The sequence below is a fragment of the Solanum pennellii genome, chromosome 4 (assembly GCF_001406875.1).
Source record: "Solanum pennellii chromosome 4, SPENNV200".
NCBI classification, from domain to species: Eukaryota; Viridiplantae; Streptophyta; class Magnoliopsida; order Solanales; family Solanaceae; genus Solanum; species Solanum pennellii.
Window position 1 is genome coordinate 67,047,216 of NC_028640.1, and position 23,231 is coordinate 67,070,446.

Genomic DNA, 23,231 nt, shown 5'->3' on the forward strand with positions numbered 1-23,231 from the left:
CTTTTTAACTTTCTCATGTATTTTGCTTTAGAAAATGCTGACGGACCTGATTTCCCACCATTCAGTATATTACGTTCAGTTGGCTCGAGTTAACTTTCTTTGACATATTTCCTGATGTTTGCTCAGTCAACATCCTCTAATTTATAAATAATAATCAACAAGCATGTCAGAGATCAAAATAGCTGTGTGCTCAATCTGTTGCCATTGTTTTGTTTTAATTTCCAAATGTATTAGATTTTAACACCAATCTAATCAATTTTCAAACCACACATAAGTAAGTATCCTGTGAAAATTTCTCCTTCGTTTCTAACTGGTGCAATACCTTTTACTTTTTTGTTTTCTATCATGTTATGAAGGTTATACATTTGTATGAATAGAGGCAAGTATATAAGTTTATTCTGCATATTTTTTCCATTTACTCATAAGTAGATAATTTTCTTTTGCTTTAGCTGTTTAGTTTACTTCATTGGCCAATTTGCCTTGTAATTATTTGTTTAGTAGCTTTTTATATGTCTTTACTTTAGGATAGGTCTCATCTTATCTGGCTGATGATTGATTCCTTTATATAATTGAGGTTTACAAGTGCTAAGTTAGGTATCAGTGCAGTCCTTTAGTATTGTTGTTTTGTATAAAATAGTTGAGGTTTGACTATTCAGATAAGCTTAGGTTTGATTGGAATTTGGGGTTTCGCTAGGAAGTGTTGCTCCAGGAAGGCCATTTAAAGAGGGATATGCTTCTCTGTCAAGTGAAAACACCTTGCTGCTTGCCTAGAAAAAGAAGTATTTTTAGAAGCAAGTTTGTATTACATGAACTGGAAATCTTAAATCTATAACACACTTAAAGATTTAATTTTATACTTTTATTTCCGAATGTCTCCAACTGTTAGTTTTGTTATGAAGTGTCCGTGTTCGCTTCTTAGCTAAATGCATTATGTCAATTCATATGCATGGTTCATTTGATTTCTTACTTTGTTTCGTAAGTGATTTTTATTGAATAAGAATCTTCATGAGAAATTTTAACGGCTAAACGAAATAGTCCCTCTTCTTTGAGTTAAGGCTTAAAGTGATCCTTGAGTTTTCATGTGGAGCACCAATAGTCCCTCATATTTGCAATATTGGTTATTTTTGTTCCTCCTCCAAAATTTTACCTGTTTTTTAGCATTAATTTTATCCATAACCTATGTATGGGATGTTCAATCGTCATTTCATATATTTAGTAGAAATAAAAACTCTATATGAAAAAATATGAGAAAAATCACACTTTGTTTTGTTTAGTAATATCATATTGCAGGTAAAGTCGAGAGGTTCATCATAATAATTTCACATGCAATAGTATAATTTTTTCTTAAGATATTCTTAGTTTAGCTACAATAAACTTTATAGTGAACACAATGTATTTTTCTTATTACTTCTCTAAGATAAAGTTATTGTATCTCTTTTAAATATATAAAAAAAAATGATTGACCATTCCTTATATAAAATTATGGACAAAATTAATATTAAAAAATAGATAAAATTTTAAGAGATGACAAAATATGCATTAATATTGCAAACACGAGAGACTATTAGTACTCCGTATGAAAATTCAGGAATCACTTTGAACCTTAACCCAAATATGAGTACTATTTTGAATCTTTCCTCAAAACGAAGTACGAACACGGGCTCACAACATCTAATATTTTTTAAAAATAAAATATATAAATTAACAAAAAAATAAAAATAAAATAATATTTAACTGTTCTCTAAAAGACCTAAACAAAAGAGACAATCCTATCCCTGTAGTTTTTGCTGTTGATTATCACTGTCCCACTGTCAAGAACTTCCCGCCGCCGACTGTCCTCCGTTCGCCGGATCCGAATATTCGACCTTCAGTCTTCAGCGGTTACTCTTTCTAAATTCTATCTCTTTCTCTTTTTCCTTTCTTCATTTGTTTGACTTTCTTTTGAATGTAAATTGGGTGTATGCATGATTTTGGGACTGGAAAAGTGATGACATGATTTTTCTTTTTGAAGTTCATGAGTTTTCCAAGCTATTGGAGTGTTATATTTTTTAAAATATAGTATCGATAATGCACCTGAGGTTTAGCAGTAAATATTGGCTACGGATGCAATTCAATCCTAATTGAATACGTATTGTATTGTAGGGGCTCGAATAGACAGAAATGGTACGCTAACATGTCTGTTGAGCCGAAGGTAAGGAAAATCGACGGTGAATCTCCACGCAGTTGTTTCATTCGACCTCCAAAAAGGAGAGCAACGTCGGCGATTGCAGCACAAACAAGCAACATCAATCCCAAGCAACTACATGATAGGAATTCTGCAGTAGCTCAAGCACAACAAGACGGCTGTACTGGCAATTTTAGGATATTTGATTCTCCATTTGGAAATTTTCTTGTACCTGTAATTCCAACTCCTGCTGAACTGGCCGGATCGGATAATCCATCCATGCTTTGTAAAGGTAATCTTTTGTTGTGATTGATGGTGTGGTAGCTGTTTGATAAAATTTGCAAAAGAATTAGGGATTTAGGCTTAGAATTTAGAGAATATTGAAAATACTCTTAAACTCGGCATGAATTACTGAACTTAAATATACTCATGATCTTACAACATGAGTGAAAATCACCTCTAAATTCTTGTCAAGTTTAGGTATTTTCAACATTTTTTGTTTTTATTAAGACTTTCACTCTCTTACAAGATTTTGAGACTACTTGCTATGTCATATTGCACATTGGGGTGTATCTAAGTAGAGTGGTGCTTTTAAGGTTGTTTGTAGTTCGGGGACAAAACTAATAATTTGCGCCTAGTTCAGGGTATTTCAATACTTCTCTCTAGAATTTAAGGAGGAGGTTGATATGTGAAGTGAAACAAAACATATTCTTCTATCTAAAACTAAAAACACAACTAAGTTTGTTAGAGCTATTTATGTGATTTGAGTTGACTATTTTTTAGTATATAACTATGGCATATTTTATTTTTCAATTAATGATAGATTGTAGCTTTTAGTTCTACAGTGGTTTAGATGCTCCTTTTCCTCTGTTCTGGCTTGAACATTCTACATTTGATGCAATTATGTGCTATCATACATTCATTAGGAACTGCATATTTAACTGATCTCATGCCAAAGTATCGGGGTGTAACGCATTTGCTAATTATCCTGTGTTGATTTAGCTTCCTGAAAATTACAGCAATAGTTGATCCATTGAAGACATTCGTTTTTGACTTAAGTACGTGGTACTTGCATTAAATAATCTTTGGATGTATTATTTGATAGTCTTTGATTACCTGGACTGAGGTGCCTTAATTTCTTCTTGTTATCTCTGGTAAGCAAAAATGTAGCACTTGCAAAATTTTTAAATATTTCCTGCCTTTTTTTGTCACTCATGCTAGCAGGTGATAAAATCTAAGAATCAGAACTGATTTTTCCATAGTGTGGAACCTCGGTGACTTGGAAGATAACAGAGTAGAGCAGGGATATGTCATTGAGCCAGAAAGTCCTCTACTTGAAGGCTTGGCAAAGATGCTTGCGGTCTCCATGGCTAATCCAAACCTATTCTTTCTCAGACATTGTCCACAAGAAAATGAAGCTTGCTCCTCTACAGGTTTGTGATGCTTCCACTTCTCTCCCTCTATGAGTACTGCTTTCAGTATACTCACTTTTATACCCCAGTACATATTTGTCTGTTTATACTTGTTTTCATACAGGAACGTAGAATGATTGACCGCTTTCGCATATGGGCCAAAGGAGGTGATGGTGGCAACGGTTGTAACAGTATTCGTCGTAGTCGACATGATCGCCGTGGCAGACCTGATGGTATGTTCTCTAATCACTTTATACCTCAGTGGTGGCAGGAAGCAAAATATATAACTAGTTGACGTCCATCTTGCATCTTCTGTTCCTTTTATTTCCCTATTGAAGTTTTACCCGTTCTTTAATTTAGTTCTTGTTCTTCTCTTACATTGCTTTTTCTCTCCTTTAATTTTCTTTCTTTTATTACATTGCTTGACCATACATTTCATCTGTTGGTTCCCAAAAGATCTTTTGGTCAACTATTATCTTTTACTTGACATGATGGACATATACAAGACGACCTGCTCGATTACTGAATAAACAATCAAGATACTGTCAACAATCAAGGTAAACACCAAGTAACCAACCCATGGAAAATTATGAAAGTTAGACAAGCAATATGTCATATATGTATCCTGAATGTGACATATCAACTGTTTACTAGTAAAGTTTGAGCTATAAACCAACTATTCCGGAGACTTTAGCTCCAAGACTAACTACTTCATTTGTTGGTTGGATGAAATGCTTGTTTGGAGTGAAAACTCAGGAAACACGAAATCAATTATTTGTAGAGTTAGAATTCTGCAAAACCTCAATTACAGAAAGAGAAATACAAGATTGAAAGAAAATAAAGAAGAAAGTCATTCACCACTATGGAAAAGATTGTTTTACTTTGCTCACTTGCCTTGAGAGAGGAATGTTAACCTGAGAGAGAAGGAGAAATGTAATTTAGTTTGATCTGCTTTAAGCAAGTTATTTTTTTTTAGAAGCTATTTAAGCAAGTTATTGTAACTCAACTTTTATGAGGACAGGGATTAAGGAAGCTGAAGGGTAGGTTTATAAAGAGCTGAAAATTAGTCCGTTTAGTAGGGTATATGGTTCAGGTGTAATATGGTATGCGACGGCAAATACAACAAGGTCCATGGGTTTTCCAGTGAGAAGTATAGTGCACAATTAACCCATTTAAAAACTCCAAACATACATGAACTTGGTAAATATAATGATCAAATTGCAATTGAAGTACTTATTTCAGCATCCAACTGATATTAATCCGACTCTTCAAGTTTGAATTCCAAAAACCAACCACTTCTTGTTGGGATCACTTTGTGCATCATTGTTTTAGGTGCACACTTCCTTGAAGCACATGCTTCACTCCTGAACGGTTTCCCCCACTTCTCATTGGTTCATCCCTTGTAGTGACTAAACGATGGCTGTTAACAACACTGACCTAAAGAATGTCTTTTCATTCTTGCCTCCTAGCTATAGTTACTCCACTTTGTTTTTCAGAAAATTTCCCGTTCCCATAAAAGGTTTAGTATCTTTATATGTTCTTAGTCGTTCATTTTCTTTTTACCTTTATAATTTTTTTGCTTCTTCTTTTCCTTTTATTTTTTTCATACATTTTGGTTTTACCAATGTAACTCATTTTATGATATGCAGTCAAGCTTGATTTGCTATTATGATCAGCTGTGGGGTTTCCTCTTTTCATTACCTCCTTTTTGGACTGGATGCAGGTGGGAATGGTGGACGGGGTGGTGACGTGATATTAGAATGTTCCCCTACAATGTGGGATTTGAGTGCTCTGCAGCATCACATTGTATGTTTTCTTACCTACTGCACGATATCTGTTGCACAATTAACTATTAATTGAATTTACCCTGTTACTGATTGATATCTGATTGCGTAATTGTTTGATGTTTCAGAATGCAAAGAGAGGCGGAAATGGGTCTTCCAAAAATATGATAGGAAGCAGAGGAGCAGACAAGGTTGATTCTTGTCTCTCTTGAGTCGTTGTTATATGTAAATCGTTTGTCTTAATCAAATCTAAACTAAGGACATCTCGCATGTGTGGCAGGTGATCCAAGTTCCTGTAGGTACCGTCATTCATCTAGTAGAGGGTGAACTTCCATCTGCAGTAGAGAAGAGTTCAAGTTCTAAGTTGGACCCTTGGGAGATTCCAGGTACAGTTGATACTGATTCATCAGAGTTTTCTACACAATCAATTTCGGCCGAGCAAACCAGTTCAAAAGTTGAGAAGAAAAACAAATCAAGTGGACGTCGAGCTTCTCGTGCTGAAGAATACTCTACACCGAGGACTCAAAATTTTGGTTTGCCCACCAATTCCCGCACTACGTGCTCAATTGCTAGCGACAAATTCGAAAGTGATGATGATGATTTGAGTGATTGGGAGGAAGAAAGCTGTGAGGAAATGGAAGATCAAGATGGTGATGATATTATGGGAACAACATGTGAAGATGAGTCAGAAGAAACTGAACTTATAGAATACAATGTTGCAGAGTTAACAGAACAAGGCCAACGAATAGTTGTTGCTCGTGGAGGGGAGGGTGGCTTAGGCAATCTTTCTATGAGGAAAGCATCAAAGATTACGCAGAAGGGAGCCAATTCTGATGATGAAGTATCTGATGATTATGATCATGCATCACCAAGTGTTGGCTTGCCTGGCTCAGAGGTGGTACTTGTGCTAGAACTAAAGAGCATTGCTGATGTGGGTCTTATTGGGATGCCAAACGCCGGCAAAAGCACCCTTCTTGGGGCGTTGTCAAAGGCTAAACCTGTTGTCGGTGATTATGCATTCACAACATTGAGGCCTAACTTAGGTAACGTAAATTACTACGATTTTTCTTTAACTGTAGCTGACATCCCAGGACTCATAAGAGGAGCCCATGAGAATCGTGGTCTTGGGCATGCTTTCCTTCGGCACATAGAACGTACAAAAGTTCTAGCCTATGTGGTAGACTTGGCTGCAGCACTGGGTGATAACAAGGGAATACCACCATGGGAACAGCTAAATGACTTGATTTTGGAACTCGAGTACTATTCTGAGGGTTTATCTGATCGACCATCCTTAGTGGTGGCTAACAAAGTTGACGAAGACGGGGCTGAAGAGGTATATAAAGAACTCAAACGCCGTGTATCTGGTGTGCCCGTTTTCCCAGTTAGTGCAATCTTAGAGGAAGGAGTACCAGAACTGAAAGATGGTTTGAGGATGCTTATCAGCGGTGAACACACACACAGGCTACAACTAGATGGTATAGTTCTTCACCAAAATGCTGCTTATGTGAGTATCTAGTCTTGTATCTTTTCCCTTGCAATGAAATATTATTTTGACTCAGGCATAAAGTTGCGTAGTTTTGTTTAGCACATTACGAAGTGAACGATCTCTTATGACCACTTACAAATTAAACAGAAAAAATGATGACTTAGCTACAAAATCAAATCCTGCATTATGAATAACTAATTGTGTGTTTCATTTCTCTTAAATGAGTTTAAAACTATGGCAACAATACTTTATAATGTATACATTATATTGAAATAACTTAATTTTGAATACGATTTATATTATGTCGTCTGTCATGGAGCCAATCAGATAACCAAATTGTAGTAGTAAGAAGAATATTAAACTTTTTATCGTGTAAGAAATTGTGATATGCTTCTCCTTTTATTTATTAGTGCAAAATATATGCTTCCTCTTTTGGTAAAAGATGCTTGAAAGCTTTGGTATGTAATTTCAAAAGCAAAAGGGAATTGATGATTGATAAAAAAATACATCACTTTGAATGGCTGAAAACTAAAGTGTAATAAGGAATTTTTTATTGGTATGTCATATCATCATCTTAAAAGAAAGAATAATTTTATAAGCATCCACAGATGGTGGTAGAGATGAAGAGCTTATTGTGTCATAATCATGATAAATGAATATTTGAATTTCAAATATTTATTGAATAATAATTGCGATTTGTGAACAATGTCTATCGAAGTTATTGCACAATTCATACTTAATTTGTCATAACTTGTGAAAAATGCAAGTCTGTTATCCGTCGAATTCCTTGTAGATTCATCAAAACTTATGAACAATTTGTTCGTACACAACTTGTACTAAAATCTTGATGATCTGTCGATACTAGTGCAAGCTAGACAAGTTTTACATTGTAATATTGTAGTGAATTTCGAAGAATTATTTTAGGTATCTTGAGTGAAATATTATTCTTAAACTTTATCTACCTTCATTATGGTGCTTCTTTTTGGTGCTTGTGTCCAAACTTTTATAAATACATTTTTAATGAATTGAAGCGATAAAAAAAATATTTTTGTGAAATTTTTCCAACAAGACCATTTTGCAATTTTTCAAGTACTACATCCTAAAAGTCATCACCAAACAATTGTCTCAAACTAATAACGCTCTATTTTAAAACATATTCTAGGATCCTGCAACTATAAATTAATCAGATGTTAAATGGAGAATTTAACAAAGACATTTTCTTGTGTAATTACCTAGATTATATAAAATTCAAAATAAGCCTACTTTGATTGGTTGTATCGATACATATAATCTTGTCAATGTTTTTTTAACAATATTTTAAATGAAAATAATATTCTATATTAAGCAAATCACTTTCCACAAGTCTCCCAATATTGATGCCCAACGCAAACGTCACGTCAATGTTCAATTTCTCTTTTTGTAATAAATGCTTATTATTATTATAACTTGTCCGCAAATTTTGTCTCCAAACTATTCACAGTCTTAAAACACTTGATTAACTAAATTTAGATACACCCTTCTAATAATTCTTGTTGATTTTAGGGGTGTTTTCAATTCTTATGAAGAACTTTCAAGAACATAATTTAGAGTTTAGACCCTATTCTCCTCTTTTGTCATTTGTGAATTATAAATATAACTTTATAGATAGTGTGATTTATCTTGAAGAAAATATAAAATTTCATTAGAAGAAAAGATAAATATGGAAAATATTTCAAATATTCATATTAAACTTTAAACAAATTAATTATTCTGAACAATGAAAAAAACCTTAAAAATTCACTTAATATAAAATAGGAGTACATAACAAGTTAAAATTGCACTAATGATCCTTGAAGTTCATTTAGATATACACTTTTTGAGCAATAATAATTATCACTCTTAAAATATATTTTCTTCGTCCCAATTCATGTGATATAGTTTAATTGGGTACGAAATTGAATAAAATGAAAAAATTTCTTTGTTACTTTAATGATAATAGTTACTTTTTTATATATATAATTTGAATTTTCTAAATAAAAATTCTAATTCCTAAAAGAAAAACATTAAACATATGTCACCTTGTTAGGCTCACAATCACCAATTTTATCCTCATTTCTCCTATATAAACCCCAACTCTATGCTTCATTTTTCATCATAACTACAACAAAAACTTGCTTTTACTCACTAAATTTCCTTTATATCTCAAACAACAAATTAATTAAAAAAAACATGTCTTGCTGTGGAGGAAGTTGTGGTTGTGGATCTGGCTGCAAGTGTGGCAGTGGCTGTGGAGGGTAAGTGTTATCTTAGAGATTATTATTTCATCACTCAGAATTCGAACTTCAAATTTTCTATTTCAAGTTAACGTTCAAATAATGGACATAATTAAAAAGAAAATATACATAAATTTGCAAATAATATACGATGTGTCTATCAAAACTTGTTAACATAGATAAAATGATTCCTCGATTAATAGTTATTATCTGATAAATCGACTCTACCGTTGATCAAATGTTTATTGTAGATGTGGTATGTACCCGGACATGGAGAAGTCCACTACCTTTACCATCATTGAAGGTGTTGCACCTATCAACAAGTACGTATGACTATTTTTTGTTGTTTAAATTGGAAGACTAAATTAAAAAGATTACTTAATTTTAATATAAATATTAAATAATATAATTTTGTAGTTATGGAAATGTTGAGGAGAAAGCAGCTGGAGAAGGATGCAAATGTGGATCAAACTGCACTTGTGACCCTTGCAATTGCTAAGTTGATAGTCTCTATTAAAACTATGCTTTAAGAGCTTTTATTATAATTTTCTGCAATAATAATGATAAGACTACGTGTCTTTCTCTAATTGGTATATTTCTGGAGTGTGATTTGAGGTTGTAACAAAAATGCATTATTTATCACATCATCTATATATACCATTTAAGTTTGTTTAATTTGTAGTTGTTTCTGAAATATCTCATATTTATTTCAATTGCAATCTTAATTTGTAATGAATTTGAGATGTATAGTCTATGTGTACGATAAAAAAATATTGAGAATAGGACGATAGGTGATCAAACGTAAACAAGAGAGGAAATTAGAAAAAGTTCAGATAGTCAACTGACTAAAAATTCTCAAATCTCGTAAGATTTTACTCAATGTCTTGCATTTTATTTATTTTGCACCCAAATGAATTGAAACGTCAAAGGAAGTTTGAATCTAAAAATTGGTGGCTATTATTTGAATAAGAGTTGTATACAGTATTGTCATAGTTGTATTAAATATCCAGCACTCAACATGATTTATATAATAATATTTATACAGTTATATACACATAACATACAAAATTTATACAGATTATACATGAATCACGAGTGCAATTACATGTTTGGTATATTTTTTTCTTCCAGAAAGCTTATATGAGCTTTATACAAAACTGATACAGCTATGTACATATTTAATATCTATTTTATACAGTTTTCATACACAAAAATTGTGAGTTTATTTTTAAGGGTTGAGTGAGATATACCTATTTCATATCGTTTTATATAGTAGTCATACACAAAATTTCATGTGCAAAATCGATCTATGATTTCGTATATCTTTTTTTTTAAAACTACACCTATATGTGTATGTGTGAATATCGTTAAATTCACCCGTTGACTGTTAGTTCAATTATATATTGTTCATTTTTACACACAAAACATTAAAAAAATATTTAACATATACACTAACTTATAAAATCTAATCTGTTTACTAGAAATTTGTGGACAATGTCTATTCATAAGTTGCACGAAGTTTTCAGGTTAACAAGGGTTATTGGCCCAAGACTTAAAAGTGTTTAACTTTTGACAAATTTAAACCAAAAATAAAAGATATATCAACCTAAACATAAAAGATATTTTTTAAAATCATTTTCTAAATTTTATATCTGAACTAGTGAAATTATTCGCGCTTCGCGCGACTATATAAAATATTTTTATAAGATAATAATATGAAATATGTAATATTTAGGTTAATATCGAATATATAGATAATATTAATATTTCTCCTCGTCTGCGATATCGTAGACTTTTTTTAAACATATCAAATATATTTATTTATTTTGTATATGCATATATTAGAATAAAATATTCACCGTGGTGAAGTAAATGGAATAAGAGATAATATGTTGAAATAACAATATATTGTATTAGGTTGAAAATATTTTATATGTTTTAATTTTCTCTATCTTTTGTAGGAGTACTAATTTTCTATTCAAACTCTGATTTTGTCAAAATAAAATTGATATTTTTAAATTTTATTATTACATTTGCTTATTATAATTTTTTAAACATTAATTAAATATTTATAAGACTTACGAAAAATGAAACATATAAAATTTATGAATAATATTTAATATTAAATGTTACAAGTAAGAAGAAGAGACATGCGTTATAAATAATTCAAATGTATAATTTTATTAGACATTAAATGTATTACTAATTATGTATTGATTTTTTATTTGTAAAATAAAGGGTGCAAATATAAAAAATGGACATAGAAAATATTATAGTTGGTGACTACATAAAAGTTATAAATACATTTCAAAGCAAAAAGAACGATGACAGTGTTACATACGCAAAAAATGACATCATGAAAATAATATTTTATTTTTCAATACTTTTTATAATTATAATAAAAATGAAACTATTCATCATATATTTTGTTGTTGTTGTTAAATGAAATAATTATATTAATTTTTTTCATAACAAAGAGAAAGTAATACTAAAGGATCAAATGATTTAGCATTGACAATACAATACATTTAGTTAAATTATTCATATAAATCAAAATTTAAAAAACTCTAATAAAAGTAATTAAGTTGCTAATACAATTCAAAGTGAAAAAATAATCTCTAATTATGCTTCATTTCTTTTTTCCTTCTACCATCTTCCTTTGCCAAGAGATCTGTCATCATGTTTTGATCCATATGTCAAACTCTATATGCAACCTGCTGAATAAAAAAAATTACATACCAATTAAAAATAATTATGTTAAAAAAAAGAACGAAATATAAACTATATTTAATATATTTGTATATTATCTTTTCAATAGTACTAACAATGCTAAATCATAATTATTTTTTGAAATCTAAAAATTATTATAATCAAACTATATTATATCTGAAAAACTAACTATTAGAAAGAACAATTGCATACGGACAACACATTATTAAGAATTATAGAGATTTTTTTAATCATACTTACTTGATAAATTATAATACAAACATAAAAAAATATATTAAGAAAGCATGTCTAAGTACATAAAAATAAAAAGAAAGACTTTAGAATGAAATGTATCTTAGCTTCATATATATTTTTTTGTTATATGTTGGTTATTTCACAAACAAGTATGATGAAGAAGAGAAATTATAACTTTGTACGTGAATCTTCATGAAAATAAATATGAAATTATAGAGACAAAATAAAGAAAATGAAAAAAATAAGGACTTAAGAATGATATATTTATTAACTTCATGTACTTTTTTTTGTTACATGTTAGTTTCATTCACAAACCAAATACGAATTATATAGACAAAAATAGAGGAAATAAAAATAAAAATTTGTAATTAAATATTTCTTACCTTCATGTACTTCTTTTTTTATTACAAACTAAACCTATATGATGAAAAGAGAAAGGATAGTTATGAATGTGAATCTTCATGAAACTACAGTAAAACCTCTATAAATTAATACTTGATAAATTAATAATCTCTCTAAAATAATATTTTCCTCCGATCCCGACTTAGGCCAATGAAAAAAATCATCAATTTCAATAAGATAATAAGACAATATATTTTCAAAAGGCCCTTATATAAATATATGATTCCATTAATATTATAAATTAATAATGATTCCATTAATATTATAAATTAATAATTCTTTAAAAATACAAATATATATGATTCTATTATGTCTAATATCATAAATATATATATGATTCTATCGTGTTCATTTTTTTTCAAAAAAAAAATTAAATCTAGTTGATACTTATCTTTTAACTTTTCTTATTGCATACAAGAGTTTTGATCTTATATTTTTGAACTGCAGCATAAAATTGTGAAGAGTTTTAGATGCGATAAGTGTTTTCTTACGTGTAACTAGTCAGTATCATCTTTAATTTCATCATCAACATTGCTCTTTCCGATAGTGTCCACAATTTATTCTGAGCTTTGAGCCTCTGAACATGTATCGCTTTCACCCCAATAATTCAATAGGTTATTGACATCCATTTTATTGTGGTAAATGAGATCATTATCATGACCTCAAGTTCATAAATGATGTTTTTCACAAGTGGGTTCATTCAAATTCTCTGATATTTCATTCCCCGAAATAATATTACAGTGTCGAAAACAATTTGATATTGTCTCTTGACCATTTATTGTCCAAGTAATTAAGGACTGCCAAATTGATAGCATCCAAAATATTAATCTTTGTTGGATCAGTTTTTCCCACTTCATAGTCTTCTAATATTATATGATAAACTTTGTTACAGTAATACATCTTGAAAGCTCTTATTATCCACACATCATAAGGTTGAAATTAATAAGTTACAATGATTTTAATATAATCAAAATTAACCTTCCTTAAATCTCAAACCATTCTTTAAATTAATAAATATTAATTTATCAATTAAATAATTTCTCTATAAAATAATAAAAGTTCATGATCCCATCTATACTAAGTTATAGAGATTTTATTGTAATATGATATAATAATTGATTTTTCTTTTTAAAAAAAAAGCAAAAAAAAAAAAAGGCTAAATGCAAATGGAGGTCATAGAGAGGTGTCGCATCACCATCACCTTGTCTATGATCCTCCTTTGTATATATATATATATATATTAATTATTGAGCGTTTAGAAAATCTGTTTTAACAACCATGAACTTATTGTGTTACATGATTAAACTCATTTTAAAGACTTCTTATATATAATATGTGTTTCTCAACAAGTTATTCTAAATATTTTGCCACATATTTCAATCAAAAGGCTTTTAATTTAAAGGAAGTGCTACTTCCGTTCATATTAATTAATCATTTTATTAAAATAATTATCTTATATTATTAAATGTCTAATTAAGAAAATATTAAATAATTTCATTCTAATATTATCTTGATAAGTATTTATATTTATTCGTAAAATTTATTTTAAAAAATTTATGAAATGAATTAATTAGCAAGCCTATCTTCTTATTTGTGATTATCTTAATATACACGTATAAAAAGAAAAATAATCATCTAATATTAAATAAACACAACATACTTCGAAGGCGATAAACAAAAATGCCTGGTAAATTAAATATGAAACTCGCAAAATGCTAATAATTCATCACTCGTAAAACTAACGTACAATTTGTTCTCTTTTCCCTCTCTTTTTATCCCACGACTCCCGCTATGTTTAATTATATGTTATAAAAGATAAATTATCGAGATTTTATTTTTAATTTAATTTTAATTTTTTATATAATATATTTAAAATCGTAATCTAAAATAATATTTTGATATATTCCGATAATTTACCTTAAACTGGTGTGGCGGTTGAGGACGGGCACTTAACTCCACCACCGTCAGAGACTTCGACTTTTATGCATTTTGTTGTAACACGACTACACCATTGGACCATTCAATTCTGTCTTTATTAAAAATTGATGCACTAAAAAATGTTTTTATTTTTCATTATTTAATTTATATTATATATTTCAATATTTTGAACCTATATTTCAACATTTTTACAAAGAGACACTATATAAAAGAATAAATTGTAGCAGTAATTAATTAGTAATCATAGTTAAATATATATTTTTAGCGGTAATTATCACTCTTTGTATATGTTTTAAAGACTTAAGCAACATTCAATTTAATAACACTTAACTAATACTGATAAAAGCTTTAGTACTCTTTATTAATGTATTTATTTATTATCACTAAAAATTTTTTTTTTACTGTAGAGAGAATTTATATGAATCCTCTTTAATACTATGTAGGTTCCTCCTTGTGTATAAGGTAATTATAAGGATATATTGTTAGTAATTTTAGGTTTAAATATACTAAAATTAGTCATGCTGAAATTATTTTCTATCATGGTATGATTTAGTATATTAAGAATAATTTTATTCTTACTCAACTTGTTCATGTATTGATAGCAGGGTGAATTACTTCTTTTTTTTAATTGTGGGTGGGAGAAAAGAAAATGAGGAAATGGATTTCAATATAGAGAGTGGAACTCTCACCAGCAAGGTGACAATTCTGTAGTTCAGGTATTCATTCAATTAAGTTATTAAAATTTTTTCCTGTATTATTAACATCATAATATGTTATATTAGTTATACACCTGAAAATTAAAAACTAAAATAAGATGTATAACTAATACATATATTATATATATATAGCTCAAAATTCTACCAAAAAAATATTAAAAAATCATGACTAATACTTCTATTAAATTTTCTAATACTCCCATCCTATCAAAATAATCAAATGACCCCTTAATGATAAGTAGGGACAAATATAAAAGACCTCGGTACTTGAATTTTAAGGATAAAAATTAGAAATCATCCATATAAAATTTAAATAATATTTAAATAAATTGTCTAATATCAACTTAATTTATTTTGATCCGTTAAATTCCATTTATTAGTGGAATTGTTTGTTATTATTCCCTTCGATAGCCGCAAATTCTTCTCCTGAAGTTGATCTAACGTTGACTTACTTATTCACCCTTTGCACGTCTTCCCTCTCAACTAATATTTTTTTCTTGTTTTTTGGCCTAAATTAATTAAAGTATGTTTTTCACGAGTAGTACACAAATTATAATTAAAAAAAATTATAGTTAGTGTGTACCCAATACACTAAAAAGATGATGATTTGGTCCATGGTTATAAGTTTGTGTTTTATTCTATATAATGACACAATAAAATTATTGATGGCATAGTAGAATCTAACCAAAATACTTGAGGAGGAAAGGAGAATTCCACTTGTAGAATAAATTCTCCTTTCCCAAGCCATGTGTGTGGATAAAAACAACAAACCATAGAATTTTATTTTCTTCATAGTAGTCTTCTTATCATTATTATTCAACTTAGAAGTTTCATTTTAAATTTCCAAGCAAAGGTCAATGTAAGTTCCCTTCTACTTTAATTTGTTATTCATAAATACTTCACCTAAAAACTTCTATATGCTATTGCTCTTGTTCTATTGTAGTTCTTTGTTTGATAAACGTTCATTTTCTTTGGTAGTTGTTGTTGTAGTTCTTTGTTTGATGAACGTTCATTTTTTTGTTATTATTGTTGTAGTTCTTTGTTTGATAAACGTTCATTTTTTTTTTATTGTTGTTGTTGTTCTGGTGTAGTTCTTTGTCTGATAAACGTTCATTTTTTTGGTTATTGTTGTTGTTGTTCTGGTGTAGTTCTTTGTTTGATAAACATTCATCTTTTTTGTTATTGTTGTTTTTGTTCTGGTGTAGTTCTTTGTTTGATAAACGTTCATTTATTTGTGTTAGAATGTCTACGTTGAACGAAAGCCATATCCAAAGGATATTCGACAAGCTTGATGAAGATGGTGATGGATTAGTGAGTTTAGATGAGCTCAAAGAGCTTCTTGATAAGATTGGAGCTTGCACGGGGCTTGATGAGCTTCAATCTTTGGTAGGTAAAACGAGTCTTAACTTCATCGATTTCTTATTCTTTTACGAGGCTATGTTGAAGAAAAATAATGAAGAAAAGATAAAAGAAGACAACATGAATATCAATGATAATAGTTTGGAAGATGATCTTGTTGAAGCATTCAAGGTGTTTGATTTGAATGGAGATGGTTTTATATCATGTGAAGAGCTTCAAAAAGTGTTGTCAAGATTAGGATTATGGGATGAGAAAGAAGGAAGTGATTGTAAGAACATGATTCACATGTATGATACTAACCTTGATGGACTTCTTGATTTTGAAGAGTTTAAGAACATGATGTTGGTGTCTAAATCTTGAGACTATTCATAATTTGTAACTAATTGTTGACTTCTTTTTATAATGTTTTTGAAACTTTCTTGTGATCAACATTGTTATGATGACTTTTATATATTATGGTTTATTAACTTCTTATATTGTATTATGCTTTTAACATATTCCATGGTACTCAAGACTTTGTATATTTGTTGGACAAATATGAAATTTTCTTCAAATAATAAGTAGAATATTAACTAACTACATTTAAGCAAAACGGTGGGTGGGTCCGACAGGCTCACTACGGATGAATCCATGCTCCCCTTTCGAGATCATATATAGCAGTATTATATTTTTTGTAAAAAAGTTAAAATATAAATATCTGAACCCTCACTCCGAATATCATATAATGTGATGATATATGATTTAGTACATCTCTCTATGTGAGGTTAGAAATTTGAATATTCTATTTATCTTGTTTTATTTTTCTTTTTAAAATTAGAAAACACCTTTCTAAGTGGTTATCGATAGAACTTTTGATATTTAATTAATTCATATGTATATAAGAATTCCTTATTGTCTGTTCTATTATCATAATTACTTGAATGCATATGAAAAATGAAATAGTTTAGACTATGATAATTTAAATCTTATCGAGAATGTAAATCTACAAAATAAAATGGATGTTTGCATTAAAGAACGTCACTATTATCTCACGTGATTGCGTTAGTCTTTTTAATTTTTTTTTATTGTTCTGAGTTAAAATTTTAACATAAGACTTCATTTCGATTACTGAATTGTGCATGTGAAAAATTTTCAACTAGTTTATATTAAGTTTGTAGTGTATTTAGAATAAATATGAAAATTTACCAAGTGCAATGATAGAGGCTATTATTGAAAACTTCTTTCTTTGAGCCAAGTTGTCATAATTTATTTATTTTTTTGATTCATTTATCTTTATAAATTAAAATGTTTGAATAACCCAAATCGAAGTCTAAACTTGTTATTTACAAGGTCAAAAATAGAAGTAAATATTTGATTGTTTTAATGAACACATTTATTCGTATATTCATAACATTTAAATCTCGAATCCACCTCTAGTTATAGATTATAATTATAAAAATAATAAATATTGAGCGATCATTAAAATGCATATTTATTGATAAAAGAAGGATAACAAAAAGAACCATCGATAAAAAAATGATCTAATGCATAAAGTGTTTCATGTTTATGCAAAATAAAAAAAGGACGATACATGTAGTCATGTAGACAATCTAGCTACCTAATACAAACACTAGCAAGTATTTTCAGAATTTAAATTCGAAATATATAGATCACACGAAGATAATATTAACATTGTTCCAACAACCCATTTCAATTTGTATCCAATTGATATTCTACCAGATAAGGAGCAAAGTCTAAACATACAAATGGAGGAAAAAAGTTTTGAGAATATAATGCAAGGTCCACAATTTTAAAGTTATGGACACAAATGATATACCTTGTCAAGAATCTTCACTTCTGTCCTCGGATAAAAAAATGTATCTTTTCGTACATATAATTATTGTGATATGTATTTTTAGTTTTTACTCTTAAATTTAAATTATTTAATTTGATATAAATATCTAATATTAGTAAGTTTTTGTTGTTTACGGTATTAATTAATTGAATGTCTGAGATTCATAATATTTTTTTAGAATTTCATAGTGTATAGACCTAATTAGATCATTTTTCTGTTCTTTTCCAAATTATAAAAATCTCTTAAATTTAATGGAACTCAAATATATCCCATAACGTTTCAATACCGTCTCAATTCCGAATATCGCTCAATGTAACGTTATATCGAATTTCAGTTTCGAATAAATAATTTAACGTCTTGACACATCACGTCTTGATTTCAAATAAATCACGTAAAATGATGTATCCAAAAATTGGAATTAATTATAAAAAGATTTCTAATGATATAAATTTTTTAAAATATAATAAAATAAGTTATATTTTTAAATAATTTTTTAAGGACACGTTCGACGATGAAAGGGATAATTAACTTTAAAAATCTCACTATATTAATCATAATAAACTCCTTTTTTATTGTATTTTAATCGCCCAGTCAAACAGAATTTTTAAATATGAATTCTCAAATATTCCTTTAGATAACTTTACGAAATCTCATCGTTAGCTAGAATTAGGGAGTACTATATCTAAGCAAAAAGGATTTATTTTTTTTTATAATTTTCTCCGTCTCAAATTAAATGTCTTTGATTTATTTTAAAATATCTTTTTTTTATAGTAATATTTTACATGACAAGTTTAAGATCATTTTAAAAAATTATACACATCTAATCGTAAATTTTTAAAAAGTTATTCATTTTTTAAATTTTATATTCAGTTAAATTAAAATATCTAAATTAAAATGGCAGAAGTAAATATTATTTTTAATGGCGCACGTAATGCACGCCAAACTGTAACGTCATACGAAAAATTTGGAAAAAAAATGTCTAGACTTTACTTTTAAATATATTTTATAAGTCTTTGGTCAATTGGTCAGATGGCCCAAATTTGTTAAAGATTCACTGTTTTCGTGATAGAGATGGAGCTAGGTGGAGTTTATGGATTTGAAGGTATCTATAAAATTTTTTATAGATTTTATATTTGTATTATAAAATCTCTAAAAAAATTTTAATTTAAAATTCTAAACTCTTAATTTTGACTTCGACTCTGTTTTCATAAGCAACAAACATTAGTTTGTTATAATCCACAAACTTCTTATGTTGATAATTTATCTATAATTATGGGTAAAATAGGAAAAAATAATTAATTCTGTCTTGATTTAATTAGTGATCTACTAATATGAAACAAATATTTTAGTAAGATGTTTTTATTAAATATAGAAATGAGATAGTACTTTCTCTCTCTCTCTAATTATTGTTCATTTTTTTTTTTAGTTGTGTATTACTAGTCCATTTTGAAAAATCAAGAAAGGACAATTTTTATTACCTATTATATAGTCAATTAATTACTTTAAAAAATGTAGAACTTCTTAAAAATCTTCAATTTTTAATGCATTCACTTTATATTTAATTAATAGATATAAAATAATAAAATTACTATGTCAATAATTATTTTATAGACAAGTAATTAAGAACGGAGGATGTAATTTAACAATGGAGAAGAGTCACGAGCACACGTCTTTGTAGAATTCAAATGATATTAAAGGGTATATTTGTCATTAGATAATAAATTATTTGAGGATATTTTTAATAAATTATATTTAGAAATTATGTAAAAAGTTTATGAATCACAATAATTAATAATTTTAATATTCTTAAAAATTATATAAAGATTTATCGTCAAATAAAAAGTTGCTGACTCTCCAAATTTCATTTCTATCCTATAAAATGGAACAAGGAGCAATGAAACTAAAAACATTTTCAATAATTTATATATTTGCAAATTACGAGATTACAATAATTAATAACTTAAATTAGTCTAAATTCTATCAAAAATTTTTTTTGATTGATTCTCAAAATTCTATTTTTAAAATAACATATATTGAACACACACTCCGCATATCTAGTTATGATAACATATGTTTACGTAAGTGAATTTCTGGTGTTATAATGTATAGTTTTATGTTTTCAGAATATATCATCGGAGGCAAAATTAAGGAAGTGCGTTGCTAAACAATTATTGTGGATTAATTGTTAAATTTCCACTTCCAAGCTTATGAGCAGACTCAAAATTTCCCAATTGTTATTCCATCCACTTGTATTTTGTATTTATTTTATATTGTATTTTATATTTATTTTGTATCAATTTTATTCGAAATACAATTGTATTTATCCTCTCTTTGATTAGATACAAATACATTTGACAGAGAGGATGAATCCATATTATATTCGTATGGATACAAATATGATTGATACAAAAAAATATAAAATACAATTGAAATAACATACAAAAGAGAGGGAGAAGAGGCAAGGGACAACGGGGAAGTCTTTGTTATAAAAACAATATATTGCTCTTTTTGTAATATTTTAATTATAGTCGTTTTTATAAATATATTATTTTCATTTATTAACTTAACTCAATTAAATTCGTTCAAATTTAACTCAACGTAACTTCCACATTTGACACCTTTAGCTATTTCATGACCATGTAGCATCCTATTTTAGATAGAGCAATATTTCACTCACTATAACATTTTTTAGATCATAAATTTCCCTTGACTTCTTTTTATTTGGATGGAGTAGGTTTGAATAGGCAGTTTTGGTTATTTCAAAATAAACAACTTGTGGATTGGGACCATTTCTCTTTAACTACTAGGGTTAGAATAGGAGAAGTCCATGCTAATTATTATTATGAAGTGTATGTGTCTTTCATTTTGATTCTCATCCACTTCTTCTATATGTGTTCTTTCTTTTGTATGCTTTTGTTGTAAAAGTTATTCAGACATAAATATTTAGAATAGAGTCGGATTAAATTTAAATTTATGTTGAAAAGTCTCATGCACAGTGAAAAATAAAGTACTCTATAATAAAAACAATTCCATGAGCAAGGGAAATTCAAACTCGGTGAAGGAGTACTTACAACTCCACCACAATATTAATCCTTATTTAATTTTCCTTTCTATGCTTGTTCTTAGCAATTACTCTTCAAGGTTTGACATTCGCATTAAAACCTGATTAATTTGAATACACATAGTGTAAGACCTCATTTTGAAGAGAAGCACTCCCTATTGGAAAAACATTTTTATTCCCAAGGTTCAAGCTCTCGAGACAGGTGATTAAGAAAGGAACAATCTCACATTCTTTAGTGGATTGTTGAGGGCGAGGTCCCTCAATGAGCTCAAGGGACAAAAGAACTAAAAGATGAAAAAACAAAATAGTTGCAAGGCAGGGTTAAGATTGAAAGGCATAATCTAGGACTTTTTATTCTCTGTGGTCCTAAAATACATTCATTATGGATTGTTCATAGCTCTGGCCAAATATATTATAGTAGTACATTTCTTATAAAAATTTTCATTTATAAATATCTTAAGTTTATTTTACACCACAAATAATATCTTATAAATTGAGACGAAAAAGAATATAACTTTGACAATATTACTTTCTATGACATTGTATCTTGAACGTGTGAAATTTGCTTTGTGTATTTCGATTATATTCTCCTAATTGGAAGTTGTGATACAGACAAAGGAAATTTCTAGAAAGTTTACTTATATATATGAAGTCAATAATAAACATAACTCTTCAAGCCAACGAAAAAACACAGAAATTACTAGTAATACTTATTTGTTTTGATTGAATTTATAAATGTCTGCTTATTTTCTTATAAAAACCTTTCTTCCAAGAAACTTCCTATTTAATATTTTCCAATTTCAACCACAAGTAATGTCTTGTGATTGTTATATATATATATTTTTTTTTAGGTATACTAGTCCGTACAAGTAAAGGACATGGGATATTTCCTCTCAATATCTTGATTGAAGTACTATATATAGTACTACATCTTCTTTGAAGTTTTTCTCTAAAGCATCATTATTTCGCGTCAGAAATTTACTGACTCGATTAATTCAGAAAGCCCTCGATATAACTTCATTTTTCGATCATGTCTCCGATCAACTCAATTAATTTGTCAAAGATCTTCTCAAAGCTTGACAAGAATGGTGATGGCCTTGTGTGTCTTGATGAGTTAAAGGGATTTCTTGATACAATAGGAATTATTGCAAGCCAAGAGGAGCTAGAGTTGCTACTTGGTAAAACAAGCCTAGACTTCATTGATTTTTTCTTCTTCTATGATGCTATCACAAAGGCAAATATTAATAAAGGTAGCAATTATAAGCACGAGGATCGAGAAAATGTTTTCTTGGAAAATGACCTACGTAAAGTGTTTAGAGTATTCGATTTAAACGAGGACGGATTCATATGTTGTGAGGAGCTGCAAAGAGCATTGTCAAGATTAGGATTGTGGGATGAACAATGTGGGAAAGATTGTAAGAGTATGATCAATGTTTATGACAAAAATTTAGATGGAAAACTTGATTATGAGGAGTTTAAAGACATGATGTTTGATAATTAATTAGAATTAGAGGTATGTAAATAATATAATATAATATAATCCCGCTTACAATCTACCAAGAAAAAAATGTTTTAGTTTTATGCATTTGGATTAATGATGTTAGATGGTTTGCTGGGGATTTAATTTTATAGTTTTGTTGAACTTTATATTACTATTATATTACTAATAGACTTTTAATATACTCTACAAATATTAAGCTGCTGACTTTTCTCTTCTACTTGTTTGTTCATAATTTCGTATAAATAACTTTCAACATTTGAATTTGAATGTTTATACTTGCAAGAATTCAATAATATTTCAATCAGATCTTTTTCTTGCAATATCAGCAAACCTTAATTGACAGTTAATGGGGCCAATT

General features: G+C 28.7%; 3 protein-coding genes across 4 annotated transcripts; all 3 read left to right on the forward strand.

The window, feature by feature from the left end:
* The first annotated feature begins 1,721 nt into the window (after positions 1–1,721).
* On the forward strand, positions 1,722–7,062 carry LOC107018190 (probable GTP-binding protein OBGM, mitochondrial). Its single transcript, XM_015218605.2, has 7 exons — positions 1,722–1,880; positions 2,143–2,456; positions 3,389–3,597; positions 3,701–3,809; positions 5,300–5,382; positions 5,489–5,551; positions 5,641–7,062. The coding sequence occupies exons 3-7, from the start codon at positions 3,472–3,474 to the stop codon at positions 6,874–6,876; spliced, it is 1,617 nt and encodes a 538-aa protein (XP_015074091.1). The 5' UTR covers positions 1,722–1,880; positions 2,143–2,456; positions 3,389–3,471; the 3' UTR covers positions 6,877–7,062.
* Positions 7,063–15,765: 8,703 nt separating this feature from the next.
* LOC107017114 (probable calcium-binding protein CML44) lies at positions 15,766–16,947 on the forward strand. 2 transcript variants are annotated; one of them, XM_015217389.2, is made up of 2 exons: positions 15,766–15,971; positions 16,360–16,947. In XM_015217389.2, exon 2 carries the CDS (start codon positions 16,361–16,363, stop codon positions 16,835–16,837), a length of 477 nt encoding a protein of 158 aa, XP_015072875.1. In that variant the 5' UTR covers positions 15,766–15,971; position 16,360; the 3' UTR covers positions 16,838–16,947. The 2 variants fall into 2 exon arrangements, with proteins under 2 accessions (XP_015072875.1, XP_015072874.1); XM_015217388.2 differs by having other exon boundaries at positions 15,773–15,977.
* A 5,288-nt stretch (positions 16,948–22,235) lies between these two features.
* On the forward strand, positions 22,236–23,014 carry LOC107017137 (probable calcium-binding protein CML44). Its single transcript, XM_015217409.2, has one exon. It carries the CDS (start codon positions 22,403–22,405, stop codon positions 22,871–22,873), a length of 471 nt encoding a protein of 156 aa, XP_015072895.1. The 5' UTR covers positions 22,236–22,402; the 3' UTR covers positions 22,874–23,014.
* Positions 23,015–23,231: the final 217 nt, after the last annotated feature.

Coding starts and splice junctions, on each gene's coding strand:
- LOC107018190 (XM_015218605.2), top strand. CDS start 3,472: ATGTCATTGAGCCAGAAAGTCCTCTACTTGAAGGCTTGGCAAAGATGC. Junction 3,598..3,700: donor TGAAGCTTGCTCCTCTACAG/GTTTGTGATGCT, acceptor GTTTTCATACAG/GAACGTAGAATGATTGACCG. Junction 3,810..5,299: donor TCGCCGTGGCAGACCTGATG/GTATGTTCTCTA, acceptor GACTGGATGCAG/GTGGGAATGGTGGACGGGGT.
- LOC107017137 (XM_015217409.2), top strand. CDS start 22,403: ATGTCTCCGATCAACTCAATTAATTTGTCAAAGATCTTCTCAAAGCTT.
- LOC107017114 (XM_015217389.2), top strand. CDS start 16,361: ATGTCTACGTTGAACGAAAGCCATATCCAAAGGATATTCGACAAGCTT.